At 40.5% G+C, this 25,680-nt stretch overlaps 1 protein-coding gene across 1 annotated transcript; it reads left to right on the forward strand.

The window, feature by feature from the left end:
• The first annotated feature begins 1,765 nt into the window (after nucleotides 1-1,765).
• ADGRF4 (adhesion G protein-coupled receptor F4) lies at nucleotides 1,766-21,313 on the forward strand. The gene is made up of 8 exons (XM_035560173.1): nucleotides 1,766-1,843; nucleotides 3,158-3,194; nucleotides 3,334-3,494; nucleotides 4,113-4,403; nucleotides 5,161-6,525; nucleotides 7,217-7,258; nucleotides 7,358-7,417; nucleotides 21,233-21,313. The coding sequence occupies exons 1-8, from the start codon at nucleotides 1,766-1,768 to the stop codon at nucleotides 21,311-21,313; spliced, it is 2,115 nt and encodes a 704-aa protein (XP_035416066.1).
• Nucleotides 21,314-25,680: the final 4,367 nt, after the last annotated feature.

Consider the following 25,680-nt stretch of genomic DNA (forward strand, 5'->3'; position numbering starts at 1 on the left):
GGGGAAATAAAATTGTATAGCTGAATAGACAAGCCTAATGTAAAATGTCTTTTTGCACAATATGTGCTTGGAATTTTTGTGCTGGATACCTATTCCTATAAAGGAATAGGTATGTCTCTCTAGTTCTGCTTCTGGGGTAGCAGAGAGGGGAAAGCTGTAACCTAAGGTGATGGAGAACCCTTTGGCCAGAAACCTTGGGTCCACCAGTCTGAGGGTGTAGTTCCCAATGTTGTTTTTCGAGTGGGGTCCTCTTATACCTGTGATCGTGCAAGGTCAGATTGCCTCGCAATGAGTCCTTGGGCATGGAATAATGAGGGAAAGTTTTGTAGGTTCTACAGAATGCTTCCATTATAAACTAGCAGAAATCAGAGGTAAGGACTTCATAAACTGGTTACCTTAAATTTGAATTACTTCTTAAATAGATTATCAGTTTACCTTTTTTACTATTTTAAGAGGTTTTTTTCCTCTCCTTTTAACCATTGTCCAGACATTCATTCCTCGTTCTTCTTTTCCTTCTGCTGGGACCTTTGCCCTCCTGGGGTGCTATGACCAAATGAAATTAGTTGGAGGAGGAGATGCAGCATCTGGTGACCATCTCCTGAGTTGGGCAGGAGATACCTGCAAGCCTATATACTTCTATAAGCATATCCATATTCTTTCCCGAAAGCGACTGACTTCTTGCTGTATTACTTGCCTTGCTTTAAGTTTCTGTTGATGTGTAGTAGTAACCTTGGCATGTTCTTGCAGTGCTGAGGCTGGGTAGTTTCCATGAGTCAAGCAATGCTACTGAACGAGATCGGTGTTTCACCGGTAACATGGCTCATTATCTCCATGAGCCTCAGATACCTGGAGCTGTCCCAGGCTGTTACCTCACCTAGAGGTAACAGCCCTAGGTGGAGTTCCATAAGTGTATAAATACAAAGTGGATATGAACTAATAATGAAACATGACGAACTCAAGGATTCCCAAATGTGAAATGGAATTAGGGCTAAGAGCATACAATAAATATTATTTAATGACTGCAGAAATCTGAAAAGAAGTTGGTACAATCCTTCACCTAATATCTTTAGGTGTTTCCTGGTCATCTCCTGTTCCTCAGCAGTGTTGATCTGAGTCTTGTGGTTCACTTATCTTTATCAGTTTTGGTCCTTAGAAGAGCTAATGGTCGCTAGCTTTAAACCTAACTTTAAAACTGTTCAATATATATTTCAGCGTCCTATGATGTTGATGATAAAGGCTGTGTGCTCTGCCAAGGCTGGCTGCCACCTCTGGACAGTTTGCCATGTGCTGAATCAAAGGTAGCGCCTGCTGAAGGCAGCATCTGCTCTCAGTGCTTATAATTGGATATCTGAGACCCAAGGGCCTGAGTTTTCCATCTCACATGGCAATTCCCATCAGGGACTGCCCGAGGAGAGTAGCAAAAGTTAGACTCTGTAGAGACGAGGTTGTGTGAAACTGCTTCAAAAGGCACCCACGGGCCGCAATGCTTTAAGCTCTTCACCTTGCAGTTTACAGTAAATTATTAATGCAGTAACTTCTAATATTGAACAGGTTTTTTATTTGTTTTAAATAAAAGTGCACAAATCATTTTCAGTAAAAAGTTGATAAATGTCTGAAAATCATTTTGCATGCCCAGCGAGGACAGTGTTTGAAATGGGTTTAGCTGCTCACATACTAGCAACTGGACTATGTTCAAGAAGGGAAAACAGATGTTGCCATCTTCAGCATATCTTTCTTCCAGGAGAAAAGCAGTAAATGCGAGGCAATGGATGTGAGGGTGGCCCACTGCCTGCTCCTTTGGGCTGTGCACTTCTTCCCGGCTGCACCACGCGTTGCTCCCAGGGTGAGTTGGTGAGCGAAGTTGATGACCTTGCGTCCGTGAGAGACCGTGGACTCCAGAGCTTTCTGGCACAGAAACCTGCAACATTTGATTTTAATGGGGGGGAGGGCAGGAAAGAAACACCAGTTCACTTGAGTTATTCAGAATTGAGTTTTACGTACCAGTGAAAGGAAAAAATCTCTTATTTCATATCAGGAATGCTACAGCTTATATTTATCTTATTTATCACCAGAATTCCCATGGATCTACTAGGCAGTCTGGATAATGCATCCAGAATTGTTCTGGTCTGGTTGTACTGTGCTTATTCAAAGCAGATCTGAGCCAGTGAGATACAAATCTCTTCCAAGGATTTATGATAGTTGATGGAAACATAAAATACATTCCTCTCCACTTTTTTTAACGGGTTGTTCTTTCCGTACAGACACCTGTAGGCAAGGAACACGGTTGTTGCTTTGGGACCTCAAAGCATAAGATGACAAGAGATGCCTCTCCCTGAGGACTAGAGGCTGTAAGGTCTTGGAGAGCTCTCCTGGTAAAAGTTCCTTGCTGGCTTTCAGGGTGGCAAAGCAGAGATGCCTGCAGTGAAAGAATTAGTCAACTCAGTAGGTCTGGGAGGAAAATATTACAATATTCAATACACTCAATGTGCCAAGCAGCCCCCAGCACAACTCTGGAAATTAGATAGCAATAGCAGTGTGATTTCTAATGCACCACACAGCCAGTGTTTCTTTCCAGATGGCGTTTGGCTGATGGCAGATAAGCCATTTGACCAAGAAGTGAAAGCCAGATCTGAGCAACTGCTCTGGATTGAGTCTGCCTGTACAACACGCAGTCCCAGCAAGTGTCCTTAAGCTGAGCATGGCATGTCTGCCTTGGTGTTGCTTTCCAATCAGGACTGGAACAAAGAGGCTTTGGTGGTGGTGTTCTGTACAGCTGTAGCTGCGTCTTATGGCACAAATCACACAGATCCTTGTACATCAGTGTGAGAATGCTGGAGACCTTAAGACTAATACAGGCTTTTTCACTCAGAGATAACTACTGGAGGCATGTATGATCTTCACCACTAGCTCGCTATTGTCACTTTCGTAGAAAAGTACAACTGTGAAGGCTTAATGTAGAGACAAAACATTAGTAGAGAGTTCTGAATTGTTCTGTATGATTGATGGGCCATAAACAATCTATTCTGTATCTTAAAAAGTCTTCTGGACCTCAGAAGGACTACTCTACCATTGAAGTCACTTTTCTAGTTTGTTCCAGGTAGTTGCCTTTCATTTATTTTCACATTCGATATACATTCCACTTTACCTTATTTTTCAGGTTCTCAGCAAGGAGTCAAAGACTGGTAATCTGCAAGGTACAGTGAATAGCTACGTGTCTTCTAATTTTCTTGAAATGTTACCCATTATCAGTATTTACGCCCCCGATACTCGCCTCATGGATCGTAGTATGCTGTCGTGCGCATTAGAACAATATCTGCTTGATTTGTTTTCCAGATGGGTGTAGAAATCTGATTCCCTGTGACGTTAGTGGAACTATCTGTATTCAGCCTTGTTCTCCCTCCTTCCATGGAGAGATGAGTTTTGTCTGCAAAGATAGAAAGTGGCAAATGTTCATAGATGCCTGTGCAAATCTGGATGTTCAGTCACTTTTTCAGGTAACATTAACTGTTACGCATCTACTTTCCCCTGTGGTCATAATTTGTTGTGAAGACACATTTCCCTCCCACGCAAACTTTAAATTTTGAGCAAAGGGAAGAAGATGGGATCCTAGAAACCAAATTACTGTGAAGCTTTGATTTCATCTTAAACTAAGTAATAGGAATTTCCCAAATTCACTTCCGATGTTGAAACAGTTCAGAAATGAACTTGTCTTCTTCACCTGGTTAATGTTTTTCACACAGATCTAAACCAAAACAATGATACTCTAGGATGAACCTGAGAGAACAGCTGTACAAAAGCGCTTCCAAATTCTAATTACTACAAAGGTCTGTAATAATTAGATTATTTGTAGTAAATTCTTCCCCAACTACAAAATAAAAAACTTTTTTTTTTCCAAGTCACTGGAAGAGTAAGACAATATATTCAGTTCTTGCCTCTTCCTCCAAATGCATTGTGCAAGAAAGAAATTTTTCTCAGTGGAGCTTTGGTCCTGGTTTTCAGGTCTTCCAGCACGTTAGTTACACACCCCAGCACTGTACAGTTTGCAGGTTGTAGCAGTAGCATCATTTTGATTCTGTTCATTAATTCTCCAAAATTTATTTTTCTCCCTCCAGAGGATTTCTGAACGTGAACCTCTTCCAAGTTCTGGAGGACATGTTAGTGTTGCTGGAGGACACCTGCCCTTTGTAGGAGCAGGAAAGCCAGTGCACGGGAAGCCAGGAGATGAAGCAAAACATTTTGGTGCTGATGACCATGGGAATAGCAACTGCCAAGCTGATTTTTCATGCATCATCCCAGATATCCTGTCTTCACCAGCAATTCCAGGAAACATTGCTGATATAGTGGAATTGCTACAGAATATTTCCCTGATGTTGTCAGAAAATGTCAATAGAGGAAAAATGCAGGTATTTACTTTTATGGGTTTGAAGAGTTGGATCTGAGCTTGCCAGAGCAGCCGTGCAGTTTCTTACTTTGCAGGCACTCTCCAAAGAAGTGGTAGCTGCAAGTCACATGGAGATCACCTGGAACGAGTTTCCAAAGGGGGGCCATGTTTTGCTGTCAGAGAAAATGTTTGACCTTTTCACGTATAGCAGAAATCCTCCAGTTCCCATTGGTGGAATTTGTTTTCTTTAAAAGCAAATGTTTGCAGCAACAGTTTTATAGACTTGGGAGAGCAGTACAAGGAAGACTTCATTTTTAAAGTATTACATGGCAGAAAAAGCAGTGTTGGAGATGCTGATCACAATTGTGTTTTCACATGTTGCACGATAAAAACTGAAATCTTTCCCTGATGAACTCAGAAATCAGAGAGATGGGGGAAGAACTGTGCAGAGGGAGATGTAAACAGAGCCACATTGCAGGTCAAAATCTGAAACAGAACTGGTGTCATATTTATTTTTATTTTTTTTTATTTTTTACTGTTCTTCCCAGTACCTTTTGAGCTTTGATGTGAAGAGGATAGTACAGTTCTGTTGGTGACTCATGCCAGTGAGATGTTTGGGCTTGACTGAGATGGGTCATGTGAACCTGTTTATTGACAAAGACATATATTTACTTTATAGAAATTAATGTTGAATTTAATTTTTTTTTCTTGCAGACTGTGCCAATAGAATAATAGAACTTTTAACATGAAAAATAACGTATTTTTCTTCTTTGTTTCAGAGTTACAGCAGGATAGCAAACCATATTCTGAACAGCTCCATCATTTCCAATTGGGCTTTTGTCAGGGACAGAAATGCCAGTTCAACATTACTGGACTCAGTGAACTTATTTGCTGGGAAACTTCTACTAAGGAATGGGTCGGAAAGTATACAGGAACACTTCATCTCTACTAAAGGCTACAGCATATATAAAAATACTTCAGGGAAGAACTTTGATTTTTCTATGGAGTTGAATAAGACAAGCAATATAAGTGGGCACGTGGTCATTCCAGAAGAAGAACTTTTGAAGTTACCTAGCACTTCCAAAGCAATCAGCATTGCATTTCCCACACTTGGAGCCATTATAGAAACCAGCCGCTTGGACCCTGTTTTTGTGAACGGAATGGTTTTATCTGTGTCTCTTCCAGAAGAGCTTCAGCATATTTTGCTCACCTTTGAAAAGGTGAATAAACTGGAGAATGTCAAGGCTCAGTGCGTTGGATGGCACTCTGCTGAGAGGAGATGGGATAGCAAAGCATGTAAAATGAAGTCAGACAACATCAGCAGTGTTGTTTGTATGTGCAAGCACCACCGCCGGACGTTCAAATCCTTCTCCATTTTGATGTCCCCTACCATGCTGCGAAATGTGGTGTTGGATTACATTACATGTGTGGGGTTAGGCCTTTCTATTTTCAGCTTGGTTCTGTGCCTTACCATCGAGACTGTTGTCTGGCATCACGTTACAAAAACTGAGATAACCTACATGCGCCATTTTTGTTTGGTGAACATAGCTACGTCACTTCTTACTGCTGATATTTTATTCATTGTAGCAGCTATTGTGCACAACACAGCCCTGAACTACCGTCTGTGTGTAGCAGCCACTTTTTTCCTTCACTTTTTCTATCTTGCCTTGTTTTTTTGGATGTTTACCCTGGGTCTCTTGATTCTCTATGGATTGTTATTAGTTTTTTTTAAGATAACAAGATCTGCGTTCATAGCTACAGCATTCTCTATTGGATATGGATGTCCATTACTCATATCTATCCTTACTGTTGCTATTACTGAACCTAAAAATGGATATTTAAGGAGTGGAGCCTGCTGGCTCAACTGGTATGAGACGAAAGCCCTTTTGGCCTTTGTCGTACCTGCTCTGGGCATCATTGTTGTCAATTTAGCAGTGGTGGTGGTGGTTGTGGTGAAGATGGGAAGACCCTCTATTGGAGATGGCTGCAAGTCACAAGATTTGAGCAACATGATCCGAATTAGCAAAAACGTTGCCCTTTTGACACCTCTTCTGGGCCTCACCTGGGGGTTTGGATTAGCAATAATCATTGATAGTCACTCTCTCGCATTCCATGTTACGTTCGCACTACTGAACGCCTTCCAGGTAAACCCAGCTAGTCTGGGCATAGTGCCCTCTCAAACTTTGACCCTGGGAAAAGGTAGCAGATCAAAGAGGGGCTGGCAGCATGTGCTGTGCTTGAAAAGCAGGCTTTCCTTGCATCTTATCTATTTAATGCAGTAGCTGCACTAGGTATTCTGCGTTGACATGGATGCAGATGGGCAATAGAACAAGCCAGTTGATACAAAGTCTAATGAAAAATTAAGAGGAAGAATTTATATTAAAATACATGGGTTAATGTCGAGTAACTGCAAAGATATCTGATCCTTATCACCCAACATATACCCAGAAAATCTTACTTGCCATTAAGGATAGTTTTGTTTAACTCACCAGTGTCAAAGTCTAATGTTACCTGACATACCATTGTACATCCATACTGCCTTAGTTCTTCTTGGCTAACGCTGCTATTAAGTATGTTGAAAAAGTTCTGGTATGTAACCCATCAGTCCAGTTTGTAATGAGAATTAGCATGAATTATATATCCATTCTTGGCATTCCTGGATAGTCCATGGGACCTGGGTGGGTAAACTCATTTGGGGCATTGCTGTCATTGTCATAGGTGATGAGATGTTCTACACTGATAAAAGCATTATTTTACCTATGCTAGAAGAAGTATTTAAGAAACTTCATGTGGTTATGGTGTTTTGCAACTGTTTTTTATCTCCAATTTTTTTAGGGATTCTTCATCCTGTTGTTTGGGACACTTCTGGACAGAAAGGTACTTGGGTCATTCCGACTCTAATCCTGGATTATATGAATATTTTCTACACTTAGAAACTGTAACCTCTAATTTTAGGGGGTTGTTTTTAATTTACAGACCAGAGAAGCCTTAAAGAAAAACTGCCTTTCATCAAAGCGGAAGTGTAGTCTAGCAAAGGTAATTTTTTTTTCACCCCTTAGTGGCTTAATTTAGGATTTATGCCAATTCTATAAGTAGAATTTATATTACCTGCTCATTTGTACATGGAAGGTATTTTTCAGGTAAAGGTATTAAACAGTAGATGTGGCAATCTGTGACCTCTACATAACCTGCTGTTATTTTTACAAAATTAAAAGAAGTATTTTGGTTTTCTCTCTTCACACGTAGATACCAAAGTGCTTTAGAAAGAGAATATGTATGACTTTTCCCTTCAGTAGAATGGATCTATCTTGAGGTTACTAAGTAAGATACAGAATTAGGAATCCAAAATCCTTATGTAATGACCTGTTTGCTTTCTTCACAAAAATATCTCTATGACAGCATCTCTAGCGTGTCAAGAGGGTTGTTCTGCTTCCAGCTGAATGTCAGTTCAGGAAACCACTCAGAGCTCAGCCAGCATATCTGATGCTAATTAATGTTCTTCATATCAAGGCAATTTATTTAAAGGAAATGTTTAAACCCAAAGGAAACAACTGTGTTTCAGCAGCTTCCTAAGAAAATGTTGACAGAATAGATGTGTTGACATCATTGAGTTAGTGTTTCCTACCTCTGCTGGAAAACCTTTGTCTGTTGTTAAATAGATACCTTCCGTTATGAAGGCTTTAGAGGCACTAAAGATAATACTTCCTTTATGCTACTAGCATTGCTGGTGTGCTTTGGGTCATTTGGTGTTAGAGAAGCTGATTGTGCAACTTGGGACTTCACTGCATCCTTCCTCTCCAATGTAGTCTTCGCTTGCATCCAGCTTTGCTGTTATGTGCTAAGTTTAAATGCAGTGCAGAAGGTCCCCTTTTAAAAAGAAAAAATAAAATAGCTCTGCTAAAGTTAACTATTTCCCTGTCTAACAAGAAAAAAAGGGAAGTGCCTGATTTGCTCCTTATTTAATAAACTCAGATTACAATTCCTGCTTTTCAGTCCCAGGATCCAAATAACTGATGATGTAAATCCTCCTATGAGGCTTTAGGTCAGGTTTGAAAGTTAAAATTCCACTCAAGTCACCACCAACAATATTCTGGAAAAAAGAGGTGGAAATAACACTAATCCCATGACTGAGCAACACTTGCTAAAGGTGTTGAGTTATCTCACTGAGCAAAACTGGTTGTGGAAGCTGTAACTGCATTTGGCTAAGCACTTGGTTTGATGCTGTCACTCACTTTGGTGGAAGAGACCACATGTAAATATTTACCATTGCATAACAGAGAGGGGTGGAAAATGTTAGTTACTCACTTGTAAAGTTGTTTGTGAATATGGAGCTTGACTCACCAAAGCTGGAAAAGTTTGTCACGGTACATTTTTCTATATATTTTTTTTCTTCTAAGACACTTCAGAGAGCTTCAGAATGGGACTACATATCTGGAGTCTTAGTGGTGAATATTTAAAACATCTAGGGTTATGCAGACTCCTGTAAAAACAAAGAATGTGGCAAGTTGGAAGGGACCCACAAGGACCATGGAGTCCAACTCCTGGCTCCACACAGCACCACCCAAAACCAGACCCTATGTCTGGGAGCATTGTCCCAGTGCTTCTTGAACTCCGGCAGCTCGGTGCCGTGACCGCTGCCCTGGGGAGCCTGTCCCAGTGCCCGACCACCTCTGGGTGCAGAACCTTTCCCTCACACCCAGCCTGACCCTCCCCTGTCCCAGCTCCATGCCGGTCCCTCGGGTCCTGTCGCTGTCCCCAGAGAGCAGAGCTCAGCGCCTGCCCCTCCGCTCCCCTCCTGAGGGAGCTGCAGGCCGCCATGAGGCCTCCCCTCGGCCTGCTCTGCTCTGGGCTGAACAAACCAAGGGACCTCAGCTGCTCTTCAAATGTCTTCCCCTCCAGACCCTTCACCACCTTCGTAGCCCTCCTTTGGACACTCTCTAATAGTTTTATGTCCTCCGTTTATTGCAGTGCCCAGAACTGTACAAAGTACTCGAGGTGAGGCCACACCAGCGTAGAGTGAGTTAGTCACTTCCCTCAGCCGACTAGCAGTGCTGTGCTTGATGCACCCCAGACTTACTTCAGGTCTTCTAGCGTTTCATTTCTTTTGGTTCAGATTTTAAGCTAACTGTGGTGTTTCTCAGAGGATTTTAAGGCACCTCCTGTTTGAAGTGGAGCCTCTACCTATATGGAAGATATATCTAATCTGAGCTGCTGCTTTCTTTTCTCCTAGTCCTAGCAGTGGACGGTTGTCTTCAGTGGATCTGACCAGTGAGAGGACAAGGAGCAACTCTTGCAGGGAAATTCTGGTTTGAGATGAGCCTTAGTGGTGATCAGTTCAGAGTGTGGACAGCACTTTCTTGGAGCATGACCACAGGAAGCATCGTGAAAACCAGAAGAGAAAAGGTCCTGAACCTGCTGTCAGGAGCAAGAAACCATCAGCGTTGCTGCAACCCTCAGAGAAAGCACAGTGACATGTAAAAGTTGTTTCTCACCTTTGTGAAAACTGCTGTGAGGAGAGTTTGTCCTCATTTGCCATTTCAGTGCTTCAAGTTCTTCCTGTTTTGTTTTTTTTCCACATCAGTGCAATAACGAGCTGTACAGCATGTGGGGCTGTTCGAACATTTGTACATCACATTAAAAATGAAATAACTTTGAGTGTTATATAGCTATTTTTTTTGTCCTTGACCACAAGTAATTCTGTTAGGTGGGCACTGTATTCATCCGATGTCTGTACTTTCAGGCTGAGGGATAGCATAACTCTGTTTCTGTGTTACAGCTCTGTTCTCCATCTCAGTACCTCTATGTCAGAGGAAATGTAGAAAACATTTTTTTTTAGTCTTTCAGGACAGAATTTGCATTCCTTTTCTAGTCCTGCAACAAACGGACAGATGAAGAAGGAAAAGCCCTCTGCAAATATCTAGCTTCCCTCTTTAGATGTGGGAAAGCAAGCTTTGAATATGATTCGGAGTTGAATCAGGTAGATGGAGATCTCCCATATCACATGTGGTGTACTAACCAAGGAAACAGTTTATCCATAGATGATTGTATATCTGGTTTTATTAGAAAGAAATAAAAGTCCTTGGAAAGAAACCTTTAATAATGAAGACTTTGACAGAAATGTTGTTGTCTCTTGTCAGGACAAGTTGATGCTTTCAAATGAAAATAAAGTTGAAATGTTGTCATTGTTTCTAGTAAGTGGTCCTTATCTTCCTCTATCAAAAGATGTAGACAAACACCCTTTATAATTAGCTAATATTACTCAAACCAAAAATGTCTCTTCCTATTCTGGCTTCTACAGTTCTTCATATATGTTTGAAATATAGCTGATTTAATTAGCGTACTGCTGGCTTATGTCATCAGCACTCTTTTACTGAAGAGGGAGAAAAATATCCTGGCAGATGAACTGTGGGTTGTGGGGCATGTGATAAAATACTATGAAAAACCCACAGCTAGCATCACAGAGAGAAGCTGAGACAGTGGAGATGGTGATCTGTAGGGCAGAGCCCTGGTCTGGGCCGTGAGATGGTTGCTCTTGTCCCCAGGAATCAGTTGCTGCTTTGCATTTTCCACTCCTGTCTTGTCTCTACATAGACTCATTATAAGAGGCTACCCCTGCTCCTTTTTTTTTTTTTTTTTTTTTTTTTTTTTTTTACAGTGTATCTGCATGCTGGAGAGCTTTGATTAAATGGAGATAAAATTGGGATTCTGTGTAACGTAAATTTAAAAAGACTATTGCCCCCAAAGTCCACTTCTTAGTGTCAAGCAGCATCTTCTGTGCTTGACATTTCTCTTCTTGAAGCAATTATAGAGCTTACTCCTTGCCTACCTCTCCTCTTCCCCCCCTGCAAGTTGCATGTGTCATAGAGTTGTGCAATAGATTTAAAAACACCTCTCTTTCCTGTTGGCTTTCTTTCCAGGGCTGCATTTAACTCAGATTTTGTTGTTGTTGTTGTTTTGTTTTCACTTGTTTGTTTTCCTGTTAACAGTGAAATTTTATTAATGAAACATTGGGATTTTTATAGTACCTGCAAACACAACAGGATTTGCCTCAACCGAACACCTTGCCCTTCCCTCATATGTACATCCAGGTGTGTGTCAGACCACAGTTCTTTATAGCTGTGGATTTGCAGAAGCTGGCACAAACCACAGTATTTTGCCCTGGGTTTTATTATCCTTTAGCTAATTAAGAATAGCTGGGGTTTTATAGAGAACCAGTTAATGGTACAGGATGAGGGTAAGGACTGAAGATTTATTTTTTATACCCCCAAATTAAGCTGACCAAGGACATTTCATGAATGTTTTTTGAGAGGTGAAAGCTGTAGCTGTCCTCTAAGCATTGTGAAATGGTAATTTTTTTGTAAGTGTTGTGAGCTGATGGCTAAATTCTAATCCTAGCTAGAGGGAGAAGAAAAATCACTAGAGTTGAAATTCTGTTGTAACAGATTAATGTCAGTGCCAATTATTATGAGATAGACCCATTAATGTACAGCAGTTTGTTTTGGAGCTGTTCCAGCAGGCCTGCCAATGTGGTCAGACTTGAAAACCTGAAGTGTTCTTCTTCACCAGGTGTTGCAATTAATAGGACAAACCATAGTTTTCCCTGGACCTGCAATGTTGATTGCATGGCCAAGTGTAGACAAATATCAGAGCTCATTGGCTGGGTAGGTAAAATTGAATTCTCTTGCATCAAGCTCAAAGCCAAAACAAGTTATTGGGCAGGATCTTAATTTATCCACATTGCAGAGAAGTCCCTCTGCTGCCTACAAAAGCATCTAGGCAGTCATGCTCTGCAGGGCATCAGGAAGTGATTTAACTGTGGAAATGTCACTTGGCAAAGAAGCATTCAGGTGCTGCCTTGTGGTTTGCTTGGATTTCTATGTCAACAGTATGTTTTGCTAGACAAGTAGGGGTAGTAGGATAATATCCTTCCTGAAGTTAGTTCATGTTTCAGGCTATGGAAAGAAGCACAGTTTTGGATGCGCAACACTTCTTCAACTCTTTCTTTCTTACCTTCCCAATGATTGGAGTTTCCTCTCACAACCTTTGTTCCACTGCAAAATTTGCCGTTTTCTATCTCTCTGGGTTTTCTTCCCTTTCATTTTCCTACTGTCCGTCTGTCTGTCTTTTGCTTCCTCCCATCTTCCATTTTTTTGAAGGCTGAGACGAGGTCCCCTTGTGACCTTCTGCCTTGTGCAGTGTGGGAGCAGGTAGCTGCAATGATGGCAATTGCAGCCTCACCCTGGACAGATGACAGAAAAATACCGGAGCAAGGCTTGTGTGCCGAGATTTGCTTTTTTTCTGGGGAAAGATCCACAAATGCAAGGTCCAGACTTCTTGTCTTTTGGATCAGAGAGACTGCCCACAGGTGGGAGGGTCATGCTGAAATCAGAAAAACTCCTTCCTTTGCATTTCGTTTTGCAACTTTGGATGGGAATCTGATAAAACTGAACTTTTCTTAAGACCTCTTTATTCTTTTTCCTTTTTCCTTTTTTTCCTTTTTCTTTTTTTTCCTTTTTCCTTTTTCCTTTTTCCTTTTTTTTTTTTCTTTTCCTTTTTCCTTTTTTTCCTTTTCCTATACTCACCTGTGAATGTGTTTTCAGCCTGTCTGTGATCTGGTCAAAATCCTAAAAAGGACAGTATTTCCTTTCCCTGGCTTCCAGGTCAGATGTCCCATTTGTGTCCTGTAGGCAGTGATGCAAGCAGTGTTGCATCAGTTGGTTTAGTTTACCATTTCTTACATATTCTGCACTATCAGACAGCTTTTTATTTATTCATTCTCTTAAGGAGGATATAAATAATATTGATTTGCCATTGGGGTTGTATATAATGTTAGCTTTTCTCTTATCTGTTGACATAATCAACTCTTTCCGTGGTTTTTTCTGTAGTTAAAGATTTTGTTTGTTTGTTTGTTTGTTTTTAATGGCTTCCATCTCTATTTAACAAAGAAAAAACTTTCTAATGGTGTAAGGTTTGCAAGCTTGTTTATGTGTAATCCTCATTGCAGGTCAAATTTGGTAGGTCACCGTGTCCCTTCGGGTCCTTTCAGCTCCCACTGTATGTGAAACTCAGCCCAACTTTAGCAACGCCTTCTCACTTGGGGCTTGGTCGGCTCTGTTCTGCATGCCTGTTCTGATTCTACAAAACTAGCCCATCGGTCACTAATTGCTGCAGCCATGTGCTAAGGTCATTCTCTTTCACAACTGGAAAAAGTCACCTTCTGCCAATTTGTTTACTTAGCTACAGCTGGTAAATGGATTTTGTATTTTTATTTTCAGCAGTGCTAAACTTGAGAAGCCCAAGTGCTCTGCTGTTTGCTTAAGCATCAGTGTTTAATTACAGTCCTTCAACCCCCATGGAAGATGTACGTGTATCCTTTGGATACTTTTGTTTCAGATTGAGACCAATAATAAGTCATCTATTTGGGCTCTTTGAAGATTGTGTTGAACAATGGGTTGATCAGGAAGACCATTCCAACCCTTGGGAATGCAAGTCAAGGTTTATAATTTACTTCTTATTCATGCTGCAATGTCCCTGGTCAGGGAACAGGCAGACTGTTCTGATTAGTGGGCTATTGGAAGATCAAGCTATATTTAGCTTGAATTCATCTGGCTTCAACTAGTCTTCTGTAAGAAGGGTAAATTAGTAGTGGAACAAAGTATTTTGAGAAGTGGAGGATTTTCCTTTCTGTGGTATTGCTACATCAGGCTTTTGGTAAACTCTAATTATTGGGATAAGAACAGTGGTGTGAAAAGCAGATCTCCAGCCTGTAAAGCAGTTCCTTCTGGCCTTAATGCTTGGTAATCATCCTGGGCCTTTCTTTCCTTTGCATTGGTATCAGTAGCCAGATGTGAATACCTGGTAGTGTAGATATCCCCAGGCAGAGCTCTCTGCTTTAGCTGGCACCTTTATGGCAGTCCTAAGAAAAATAAGGTGGGATAATTGCACCAATGTACTCATATCAGTGCCAACCTTCTTAATAAACCCTGCTATTTGTTAGTAGTAGCTTTAGTCCACATCACATCTTGGAGTACTTTCCTTCCAGAAATACTCCCCTGACATCAGTAGTTAATCCTGACTCCCAATGGTACGAGAGAGCAGAGGTGGGGTACCCCTCGCCTGTCTAAATCATGTTAGATCCATAACACTGATGAGTGTCTCTGAGTGATTGCTATTTCCACCACTGAGGATTCATTTCTTCTAGTTAATGACACTTACTCATGCAATCTTTGTTTCTGTCATGGGGTGGCTGAAAATCTCTCACATTGCTGGGATGGTTGGCTTGGGAGTTCCGGGGCAGCCTGGATTTCCAGCTTAGCTTCTGCGTTATTACAAAATGTTATGTTAATCTCTGGCAGTCGGAGAGATATGGCAGAAAATCTCCCTTTATCTCCTGTACTGCAAGCTAAGTGCTGCCGTGCATAACAGGAATAGGACAGTAGAACAGAAGATTTTGACCTTTTTATCAAAAAGCTGTCAAGCTACTTGAGCATAATGTGTCAGGATCTGCCCAAAGATCTGCTGAAGACAAGATTTGAAGGCTGACTTGGCAGCGTGCTCATTAGTAGTAAAACTCACTGACTTAAAATGAGCTGCCAAGCAATAAATGTCTTGGAAGTACCTGTTCTTGGGAAAAGTTTCACTGATATATATATATATATATATATATATATATATATATATAAAATCAGTTTTTATTAATATTTTTAATCTAGAGGAAACTGTTGAGGCTGACTAGAGCTTTCCCTCAGATGTGATCAAATAAGCTTTCCACCTTTTTTTGTGCAACCAAGATAGATTGACCTGCCTTTTTCCTTTCAGAAGAGGAGTCATAGTATTAAATTTGTATTGATTTTTTTTTTTTTTTTGCTAGTAGGTGGAAGAACTAATTTAGTACACGGATGCATCCGTCAGGTTACAAGCTGTGTTGAACTGTTATTTGGGTCTGCTTCCTTTAATGAACATGTGTGAAAACCCACCAAAAAAAAAGATTTTTGGTTAATGGGCATTAAGCTGCAAATACAGGAATGAAATCCGTAAAAATTAGTGACTGTCATCTGAAACAGACACAAGACAACTTAGTTGTGATGGTGATAAAGAAAATGGCCGCAAAACTATTATTATTATTTATTTATTTACTACCTCGTTGGAGACTTTGTGGTTCAGCAACCAGCCCTTCAAGCCCCATCTGGGTCCTGCTAATAGCCAAATAGTAGCTGGACACCAGGCTTTAGCCATCACGCGGCTTCGCATGAGTATGCGCCATTGTGCAGCTCCCCGTTGGGCTGTTCTGACCCACGTCGTGTCGTGTGGTTCCTCCTACAGCGTTGCAGTTCTTACTGCACCAGACCCATTTTATGGTGAGACCTACAGAGGTTGCACTGGTGTGAAGGTGTGGGGCAGGGGTGGTGTCCTGGTTTCAGGTAGGACAGAGTTAATTTTCCTCCTAGTAGCTGGCAGGGTGTTATGTTTTGGATTAGGATGAGAAGAGCGCTGATAACATGCTGATGTTTTAATTGTTGTAGAGCAATGCTTACACCAAGCCAAGGACTTTTCAGCTTCTCGCTCTGCCCTGCTAGCGAGCAGGCTGGGGGTGCAGCAGGAGCTGGGAGGGGACAGACCCAGGACAGCTGACCCAAACTGGCCAAAGGGGTATTCCATACCATCTGACGTCATGCTGAACAAAATATAGGGGTGGCTAGCCGGGGTGGGGGGGCCGGCTGCTCGGGGATAGGCTGGGCATCGGTCAACGGGTGGTGAGCAATTGCATTGTGCATCACTTATTTTGTACACATTATTACTATTATTATTATTATTATTATTGTTATTAATTTTCCTGTCTTAATAAAGCATCTTTATCTCAACTCACAGGCTTCACTTTCCCGTTTCTCTCCCCCATCCCGGAGAGGGAGGGGGGAGGGTGAGCGAACGGCTGTGTGGTGTTTGGCTGCCAGCCGGGCTAAACTACAACAGGTGGAAAGCCCATTAGCAAGTACTGCCATGGAGATCTTCACATGGTCTTTGTCCCAAGGCATTTGAGACATCTAGGGTTAAGTATGTCGCAATGGGAGATAACAGCTGCCAAAAACTCAGAGCAGAAGTTCATGAGATGTCCAAAGGTTGCTCTCCCAGTTATCTGGAGCTCTGCGGTTTATCAGCAGCAGAAGGCAGTCTGTTTGTAGGACACTTTACCACTGAGGGTTTGCAAGAAATTATGGAATTTATTTCCTTGAGGGCATTTTTGCAATTAAGTATCATTTGAATATGCAAGATAGGATGCGCCTGATGCATGCATGATCGCTTCCATCTAAAGGAATGTTAGTTGCCCTTCTTGCTGGACACAGGCCTGGATATGTAAATTACAAAGCTGAATAAATAGCTGGCATGTGTTCCTGATCACGTGAGCTACCACAAGATTCTTAAAAATAATGTGCTTTATGGAAATGGAAATTGAGCCAGAGGGGAGAAAGGAGATGAGTTGTGTGAGAAGCACTGTTGTTCCTTCCAGCTCTTCTATTTTTTTTTACTTTACGTTAGTGAAAGTTGGTGATAACTTGATTTTCATAAAAATTGGTCAGTCCAATCACTGATGTGGATGATTACTTGAGGCATGCCATACCTAACCTTGCCTTTTCTTTCCTGAAAGTCTCAACACTGGGAACAGTATTTTCTGACCTTGATTAAATTCTCCCTTGGTGAAACAGTGCAGCACAACCCTGACCTAAATACCAAATTTGAATATTGAGAATATGATCTATTCGTTTTTCTTTCATGCTATTATTGCACAGAGCTTAGCATGCTGGAGTCCTGGACTATGGCTCAAGATTCTGCAAGATGCCAGAAAATAGGTGAATAACAGAATAACAGTAGTGCCAGTGACACTGAAGGCTTCCTCTTGAATATTTTGTTATGCATGTGTTTATGAAATTACACTCTGAAATATGTTGGTGACAGGTAAGACAAACATATTTGCAAATATGTACCTGCTAATAAAAAGTCTTTGCCTTGTGCAGTTCTAAGTAGAAGTGATGTGGTTTAGTACCATAAGGTAGTCATCTCTCACTGCAGGAAATCAGGTAATTAACAATCATTTACCAAAATTCTTAATTCTTAGGAAGGTGTTAATTTTGCTGATGCAAGGGGAAAAGGGCAATTTATTGCCTCTGAAATCATGCATTTTTATGAAAGAAACTTTGTTAAAATTGTATTATTTTCAACTGGTGAAATCTGGGCTTGAATTCAGGTTAACTCGATAAGATTTGACATAACTAAATCATTGTTTCCAGTATATTAAAACAAGTCATGTGGTCTGATACAGATCTTATGAGAATGTAAATAAAAGCAGATAGTATGAAATGAGTTATTGGATAATTCTTAGGGGTAAACCCGTGATTTCCAAAATAAATTCCTGTCATCATTAGAAAGTAGATACATTGTAAATCAACATCCTTAACATATTTCACAGCAGAAATGCTTTTCCAAGATTTTCTATTCACCAAAATTCCTATGTATTTAGAAAAAAAACAACAATCTAATAGAAATGTTAATAGCAGTAGAGAACCATAAAGGGAGACATTTGAAATATAGTTAGTATCTGCAAGTCTTTTTTTTTTTTTCTTAAATTATTGTCTGGAGATCTGACTCCAGAAGGCTGAACTGCTAAGACTTTCTAAAAGTAGCACTGCTGAGAGGTATGTTTGGGTGAATATCTAGAAAAGAAGTTCATTTTCATCAGTGTGTCTACAAATGTTGGACAAAATGGGTTCAGTGGTACTTGTTTGCATTTTTTAAAACAAGGTTATTTTATTGGTGCAATGAATATTAACCAAGTAAACATCAAAAATAGAAAAAAATTGTAATGGGCTTTCTTCAGTTCTTTTATTTGTACACAGTTGCAATCATACTAATAAGTAAATAAAAACTCTAAATTTGAAGGAACAACTTGCGCACTTGTAGAATATTTTCTTTGCCCTGCTGAAGTCTGAAACTTCAGTCATCTTGCTTTTATTATCGAGATTGTCTTGGCGTGTGTTCGACCCAGTTTCTGTGTAAGTTAAAAACAAAGACAATTTCAGTGTAACAAATTATTCATTTGGAAAATAATATTTGAGGCAAGTTCCTTCTGAATTTCAACTTGTTTTGTAGTCTTTTCCTGGGCTACCCAGTGAACCTAGAGCCTTTCTTGCAGAGTTGACGTCCATGTAATGATTTAGCCTTTTTCCTGTGCCGTTGCTTTGCCATTGAAAGATAATTGAGAGTCATCAATTTAGCTAGTTTTGAGAAAGTTTTGGCCCACAAAGTATCCTGGGCAGGGTTGTTCTGACTGCACATTGACATTCGCTTCTGAGCCAATGTTGTAGGGCTACTCGATTAGGCGCTCAGAAATACTCACTGAGTACTGGTTTAGGTTTTTCCCACCCAAAGAGTAACCTTGAATATGCTGTCCCTGGCTGCATGCCTTTGCAGCATCTTTCAGATACAGCATATGATTTTATTTTCTCAAATAACACACTTCCCAATGTGTTACCTTTAAATTTTTTTACAAAGATGCTCTAACGACAGGAAGTGTTAGATTGGTTTATGGATGAAAGGTATGTCATTGGCTTTATCACCAGACTTAAGGAACAGTATATGTATGTGCATGTATCAAAATACATTACATAGCCTTTATATGTGGAAAAAAAGGGTAAGTCTGTCCATGCAATATCAATAGAGGCTGTGCATAGAATAAGTTCTACTGTTTAACAGCTTTATAGGGCGTTAGGTATACAGAGCTATTAAAAATAAACAACCAACCCAATGAAGTGAAATGTCTCTGGCAGGATTAAAATTCACCGATATGTGGCTAGTGGCAAATTTGTGATATCTGTTAAAGCACGCATGTCTGGGGCTGCAGACTAATGAGGCTATTTGCTTCCTGCATTCATGTGAGAGAAAGATGAGGAAATGTGCAAATGAATTACCGTGTTCTAACTTTTTGTCATCAGAGTAACAGACAGTATCTTCTCAGAGAGGCCGAGATGAAGACAAAAATTTGTTCCCAAAGGTTGACTGAAGAATTTTTAAAATGGAAACCGAGTGGAAGGGTGAAAATATGGAAACAATACAGAAAACAAATACCTAAAGCATTTTCCTTACAAAAAATCATGTTGATAAAACACACTGGAAGTGCCCAAGGCCAGGTCAGATGGGGCTTTGAGCAACCTGGTCTGGTGGAAGGTGTCCCCAGTTACGGCAGGGGGTTGGAACTGGATGGGCTTTAAGGTCCCTTCTGACCAAACCATTCTCCGATTCTATGATTTCCCTGATGGGTTGTGAGCTGAGCACCTCTGGAAATGGCCAGCCTGTCTCTTCATCACATTGAGAGCACCTCGCTAATGCTCTGGTGTCGTTCCCAGGTAAAACCAGTGTTGAGCTACAGGCATGGAAACCTTCCCCGTGGTAATTAAAAGTTTGGGCTGCTTGCATGACCTTGATAAAAACGATTTTTAAAAGTCAAAGTCATCTTGCTCAGCACATTCACACTTTCTTTCTCCTGACCAGACAGCCACTGAAGGTGCAAATATAATGGAATCTGTCATCTTAATGTCATAGATTTTCCCCTTTTTTCATCAGCGTTAGCACAGACCTGTGGGGAATGTGTAGTGCGAGCGCTGAGATCTCCCTCCTGTGGAGCAGCTCCCCCACCTCAGTTATCGTCTGCATCGAGGAAATCCAAAAGGTACTTTTTCCAAGCTACAAAAATACACATTTGAATGGATAACGCTGCTTCCCTCCCCAGACTTGTCCTCTTTATTGAGCAAATCCTCAACCAAAATGTCAGGATTTTCATTACTGCAAAGTCTTTGTCACCCCTTCAGCATAACTTCCAATTAATTTATTTTAAAACCAAAACAAATAACAAACTTATCCAAAAGTACAGGCGATCACTTTTAATTTCAGATATAGCATTTTGATACTGTTGGTATGAAATGTATGTTGTGTAAATTTAGATGTGTTTTACTGGGAACTTCCACAAAATTCTGATGCCTCAAATTGGCTTTTTATTTACATATTTATGTAAATATTGACTGAACTGTTTAGAGCAGGGGTTGCAAGACGAAAACCCAAGCCACATCCAGCTCAGGAAAAAAAAAAAAAAACTTGGTCTCCACTCTGCATCTCGCCATCCTCTTCCCTGGGACTCTCTCATAAAGGCTATCACCTTTTCCGATGGGGAAATTTGGAGGAAATGAAGAAATTTGCAGCTGAGTGCTTTCCTTTCTTTTGTCAAGGGCTCTTCTTTCCCTTCCTCAGCTGTATGAGTGATTGTGCAGCAGTATACAAGCCAAATGCAGTTGCCCTGGAAAAAAAATGCATGTTTGTCTTGTCCTACAGCTGGAATGAGCCTGGTCTTGCTCCAGGCTGTAGCTGCGGTTGGAATGAGCCTGGTCTTGCTCCAGGCTGTAGGTGCGGTTTGTTCCCATGGGTGTTCATACTCACTGTGTACCTCTAATGATAACACAGAGTGCGCTGCGTGATAGACAGGGAGAGGGAAGTGGAAGGGAGCCCTGGGTCATTTGCACAAGAAGGTACATAGTTGGTACATATGGATTCATTCATTTTTGGTGTGGATGTTGTCCAATACCAGACCAATGAGTCTTTCTACATGTTCATTGACAATTAAAATTTCAAAATCTGACAGAACAAAAAGGTTGACTTAATAAAACTGAGACCCTGCTCCGTTTCATGGAAACAATCTTTTGTGGAAAAAAAAAAAGTCACCTCCAGTTTTGTTTTCTGTTATGGACAGAGAGCAGACGTTTAGAGGGCCAGTTGATCAGCTGTTCCTCTATTGTTCCATTTTCTTCCTAGACACCTATATTAGTTCCAGACCCTTCCCACATGAAATTTTGTATCCGAATGAAGGCATTAGTCAAAGTTCGTCTAAGCTGAACAAATTTGCATGCTTCCTAATTAATCCTTAGTGTTCCTCCTCTCCAGACTTGTCACATTCTCCTCTCTTTCTACATCAAGACGTGATTTTGGTGATTTGCCTCTGGGAATAAATATACTCTCAGATAATCACCCATCTTATTTTTTTTCCCTAGGTTTTCTGTGCTATTTGGGATTTTATGAAATCCTTTTTCATTGGGGTGTCTGTTCTGGTGTAGGATGTCATCGCATATTAAGGAAAAATGTTTAAAGAAATTCTTCAGGGAGAATAATGGAAACATCTTTTTGTCTTAGCAAGTTAATGCATGATTTCACTTTTACAGTTGTGTAAAATGGCTGCATCATCTAAACATTTTATGTTGGTGGTATTGCACAGCCAAGTCTTTTATATTAAGAAGTATTAGAAGGGTTTTATTAGAAGGGTTTTATTTGTTTTCTTTTGAAATATGAGGTGATGTGACTTTTCCTATTATTATCTGATTTCTCTTTAGGGGAAAATGTCAGTGTGACTTGATTAAATTAACATTCTCGAGGCAACATTTCTGACTGTGAACTTTTCTCCAAAAAATCATCCATATGTACTGATCATCTTGAACTTTAGCATACATTTGGCATGCACTAATTTTGCTGGCAAATTGTTAATTAAACAAATCTTAATTATGTTTAGCAAAATCATGAAAACCCAAGTGCAATCACAAGAGTGTAGACAAATACCACCTTCTGTAGTATTCTCTACAATGACTTGGAAATGTAGAAATATTTCATCTGTATTTCAGGGCTCCAAAAAACTCGAGGAGATTGAAATGGGAAGCAGGCGGCCTGTAGTTAAATGGATGTTATCTTGAGTATAGTAAATTATTACTTAAATAATTTCAAAATTAATTTGGGGTATAAGAAGATAACATTTTTCTTCAACGTCTGTGTGTCTTTAATTAAATCACAATTAAGAAAGCACATCAAGGCACATTTAAGAAAAGGTCAGTGAAGTACCTGTACATAATTATTGTTGCATGAATTCCTACCTCCTAGCTAATGAGCTTGTGAGGCAAGAATTGCATTTGCACGACAAGCAAAATATTTCCATATTTTAAATGGTTTGCATTCCTTACAAGCTCATCCAAAAGCCCCACGTCATGGTACCTTATTTATGAACTGTAACCTTGGGAAAATCTCTCTCTCTTTGGATATCTTGGTGTAGTTCCCTATTGAGTTGGTATTAAACCTCAGTCTGGAGGTACCTTTGTGTCAGTCTTATCTATGGAGATTATGCACTATCTTGGACGGGATGCCTAACTTCTGGAGCACTGAGTTTGAGGGAAGTTGGTCCACTTCCTTACCCTTCATGTGTTTTTGTATACTGTGGCACATGCTAGCACACAGAGGCAGGGGTGGTAGTGGTGCCTCCCCATGAATTGTGTTCGATCGCTTTTACTCCAATCTGGGCACCACAGCCCCCAGGGGAATTTTGTTGTTTGTCCCCAAGCTGCCAGCTCAAGCTGAGGACAAAAGGGCTGTGCATAGAAAATTGCAATGTATTTCATAATGTAATGGACATTTCAACCATTTTCCAAAATAAAGCAGCTAAATATTCTTGTCTTGTTAGTATTACCTTGATAATCACATATACTGTCCATGTTCTGTGTGATATTGCTCTAAGTCTGCGTTGTGGTTTCTGTGTTTTCATGCATGTGCATGTATTCAGAAATCTACTACAAACTTTTCTCAAGATTCTCAGCCGCTGAAAAGCATTAGTGGTGCTACTGAATTCAAGATATGGAGGAGCCTGCCTCTCTCAAAGGGCAATTGAGCATATTTCCCCTCCCTTGAGGCAATATAGGATGCACACATGGTCTTGCTATTGCATTTTGTGGGGGATTTGCACACTTCTCAGTTTTCCCCTTGGTGGCATTGCTTCTTGTCTCAGCTCTGAACCACTAAGCTGAGTTCGTATTCTTCAGCTTCACTTCCCAAGAGTGGAGGAAAATATCTCCTGAATGCTTGATTCAAACATGGCTTTGTCTCTTTCCAGTAGTTTTATGATTCTGTCTGTATACTTCACTTTTGCTAAGAACATTTAGGGGGAAAAAAACATCTTGCTTGGTAGAATTAGAAAACTTTTTTGTTTCTAAGAGAAATTCCAACATGCCATTCTGATCAGTTTGATATTCATTCCATGTTTTTACTGGGTTTGATATAAGAGAGGGAATTTGCTCATGTTTTCTTTCCTTTTTCACTCCAAACTTTAATGGCAAAACACTTTTTCCTAAAGAAGAGCTCAGTGACTTTGGAAATATGGATCACATCAGCTCCTACCAGCATACATGTATGCAGATATGCAGTGTATGTATCATTTATGTTCATGACCTTGAAATAATCTAAACAAGTTCAGCAATGGCTGGTTAGCATCTGATTCCCTGCCATAAAACACCTGAGTCTTTCCCTACTCTCTTTACTTCAGTATGAAGATGTTAGCCTTAAGGGATTTGTTCTCAAAGTTGGGAAAGCTCCAGATAAACTTCCAGTAATTTTCATTTTTCCTTCTGTGCCTTCCAGAGGATGCTATCTTGAAATGGTGCATTTGCAATTAAGAAGAGTTTATCTGTTAAATCATTTTCTGCTTCTTGGATAGATTTTATTTTGAGTTTTTATTTGCGTTATAAGGTCCAGCCCTCTGTCTGGGAGCTGCCCATACCACAGTAGAGATCATAACATGAATGCATCACCATTTAGAGAGAGAGATTGTGAACAGCAAGGGATTTCAAATACATAAACAGACCTCTTCTGAACACTGGGAATTGTTAAGATGAAGGTTTATAAAACATCATGGGTGTGCGTGTTTCTAAATCTTTTATTCCTTTAGGAAGAAAATATTTTTGGTGGATAACACTTCAGGTTACACGTTTTTACTGGAGCTCTACTCAGTTGTGATGTGGGACATCAGGCTACCACAGTGTGAAGACTGTAAAATTAATCCACTGAGTGGAGAGGGCCCTCTTATTTGCACAGAAGTTTTCTCCATCCCTCTGGTAGTATAACTTATACTGCAGTGGGAACCTCATAAAAGAAAGGCTTAGAAAAAAAAAAAGAACATTGGGTCTGTTCTTTGGGCATGATTTCTGGTTATGTATGTATGTATGTTTCTATATGTGCTGCAGTCACTCGGTTCTCTTCTTTGGTCTACATCTTTTATTAAATACGGTCTATTGTGGGTGTATTTCCTAGATTAATAGAGAGGTTTGGGTTGGAAAGGACCTTAAAATCAACCAATTCCAAGCCCCCTGCCATGGACAGGGACATCTCCCACCAGACCAGGTTGCCCAAAGCCCCATCCAACCCCTTCCAGGGAGGGGACATCCACAGCTTCTCTGGGCAACCTCAGTGCCATGCTGCAATAATTTGCATTCAGTCATCTAACATAAGCCATTTCTCATAAAACACATTGACAGGGAAATTAAAAATTAGTTGTCGATTTTATCTCAGGACTGACAGACTGTCATAGTTCTTCATGTCCATACCTGATTGTTACAGAGACAAAAATTGGCCATAGTCCAAAGACAAATATATTGCTTTGATCTGATTTAAGCCATCAGCAATAAGCCAGGGCTGTATCTATTCTCAGTGATAGTGCTTCACCTGAAAGAGGTTGAAACATCACAAGTTGAGTGCATCGGTACTAGGAAAATCTGCAGGATTGCAGATAGCTTGTAGGTCCAGATGTCATCCAGTACCTGGGTGCTATGAGGATCATCTGGTCTCCAGAACAGCATGGCCACATCCAAAGTACTTTCTGGGAATGGTTTCTGGACAATGGTTGGAAATTGTTGGTGGGGTTCTAGTTTGCCTTGTTTGAAAATGTTCTGGGGTCCACACAGTCAGCTTAAGTTTAGGTGAAGAATTTGCTAGTAGGAATGTGGCTGATGGAAACAGTCACCATGAAGTCTGAAAAGATGGGAGAGGGTGGAGGTAGAGAAGTATGAAGTCCAAGGTATGCCCTTAGGAAATAACACCAAGGAACTGCTATTACATTGTTTAAGCCCAGCTTATCTTGAATGAAGGACTGACCCATTACAAGCTGGACATAGACCCTCATTCCCCTGCTGTTAGAAAGCTGAATGTGCTCCTAAATTGTGCCAGAGAAGTCTTTCAAAAATCACAGGGAACATGAATCCCCCAGGTACGTGATGTATGTAGCAACTCATCTCGGATGTAATGTCTCACACCAAATGAAGATGGATAAACTAAAGCTGATCCTGAGAGTGATGAACTGTGACTTTCTTCAAAAAGAAAGAGAAGGTACTTCATTTATTTGGAAGGCAAAATGAAGGCTGAAATGGTATCAGATTCTGTAATACACTGGGGAAATAAAT

The sequence above is a fragment of the Cygnus atratus genome, chromosome 3, assembly GCF_013377495.2.
Source record: "Cygnus atratus isolate AKBS03 ecotype Queensland, Australia chromosome 3, CAtr_DNAZoo_HiC_assembly, whole genome shotgun sequence".
Classification (NCBI taxonomy): Eukaryota; Metazoa; Chordata; class Aves; order Anseriformes; family Anatidae; genus Cygnus; species Cygnus atratus.

What these genes read in the sequence shown, in the direction of transcription:
- ADGRF4 (XM_035560173.1), top strand. Translation starts at nt 1,766, where the DNA reads ATGGATGTGAGGGTGGCCCACTGCCTGCTCCTTTGGGCTGTGCACTTC. An exon ending in CACCACGCGTTGCTCCCAGG is followed by an intron (nt 1,844 to 3,157) that starts GTGAGTTGGTGA and finishes CTTATTTTTCAG; the next exon opens with GTTCTCAGCAAGGAGTCAAA. An exon ending in GGACACTTCTGGACAGAAAG is followed by an intron (nt 7,259 to 7,357) that starts GTACTTGGGTCA and finishes TTTAATTTACAG; the next exon opens with ACCAGAGAAGCCTTAAAGAA.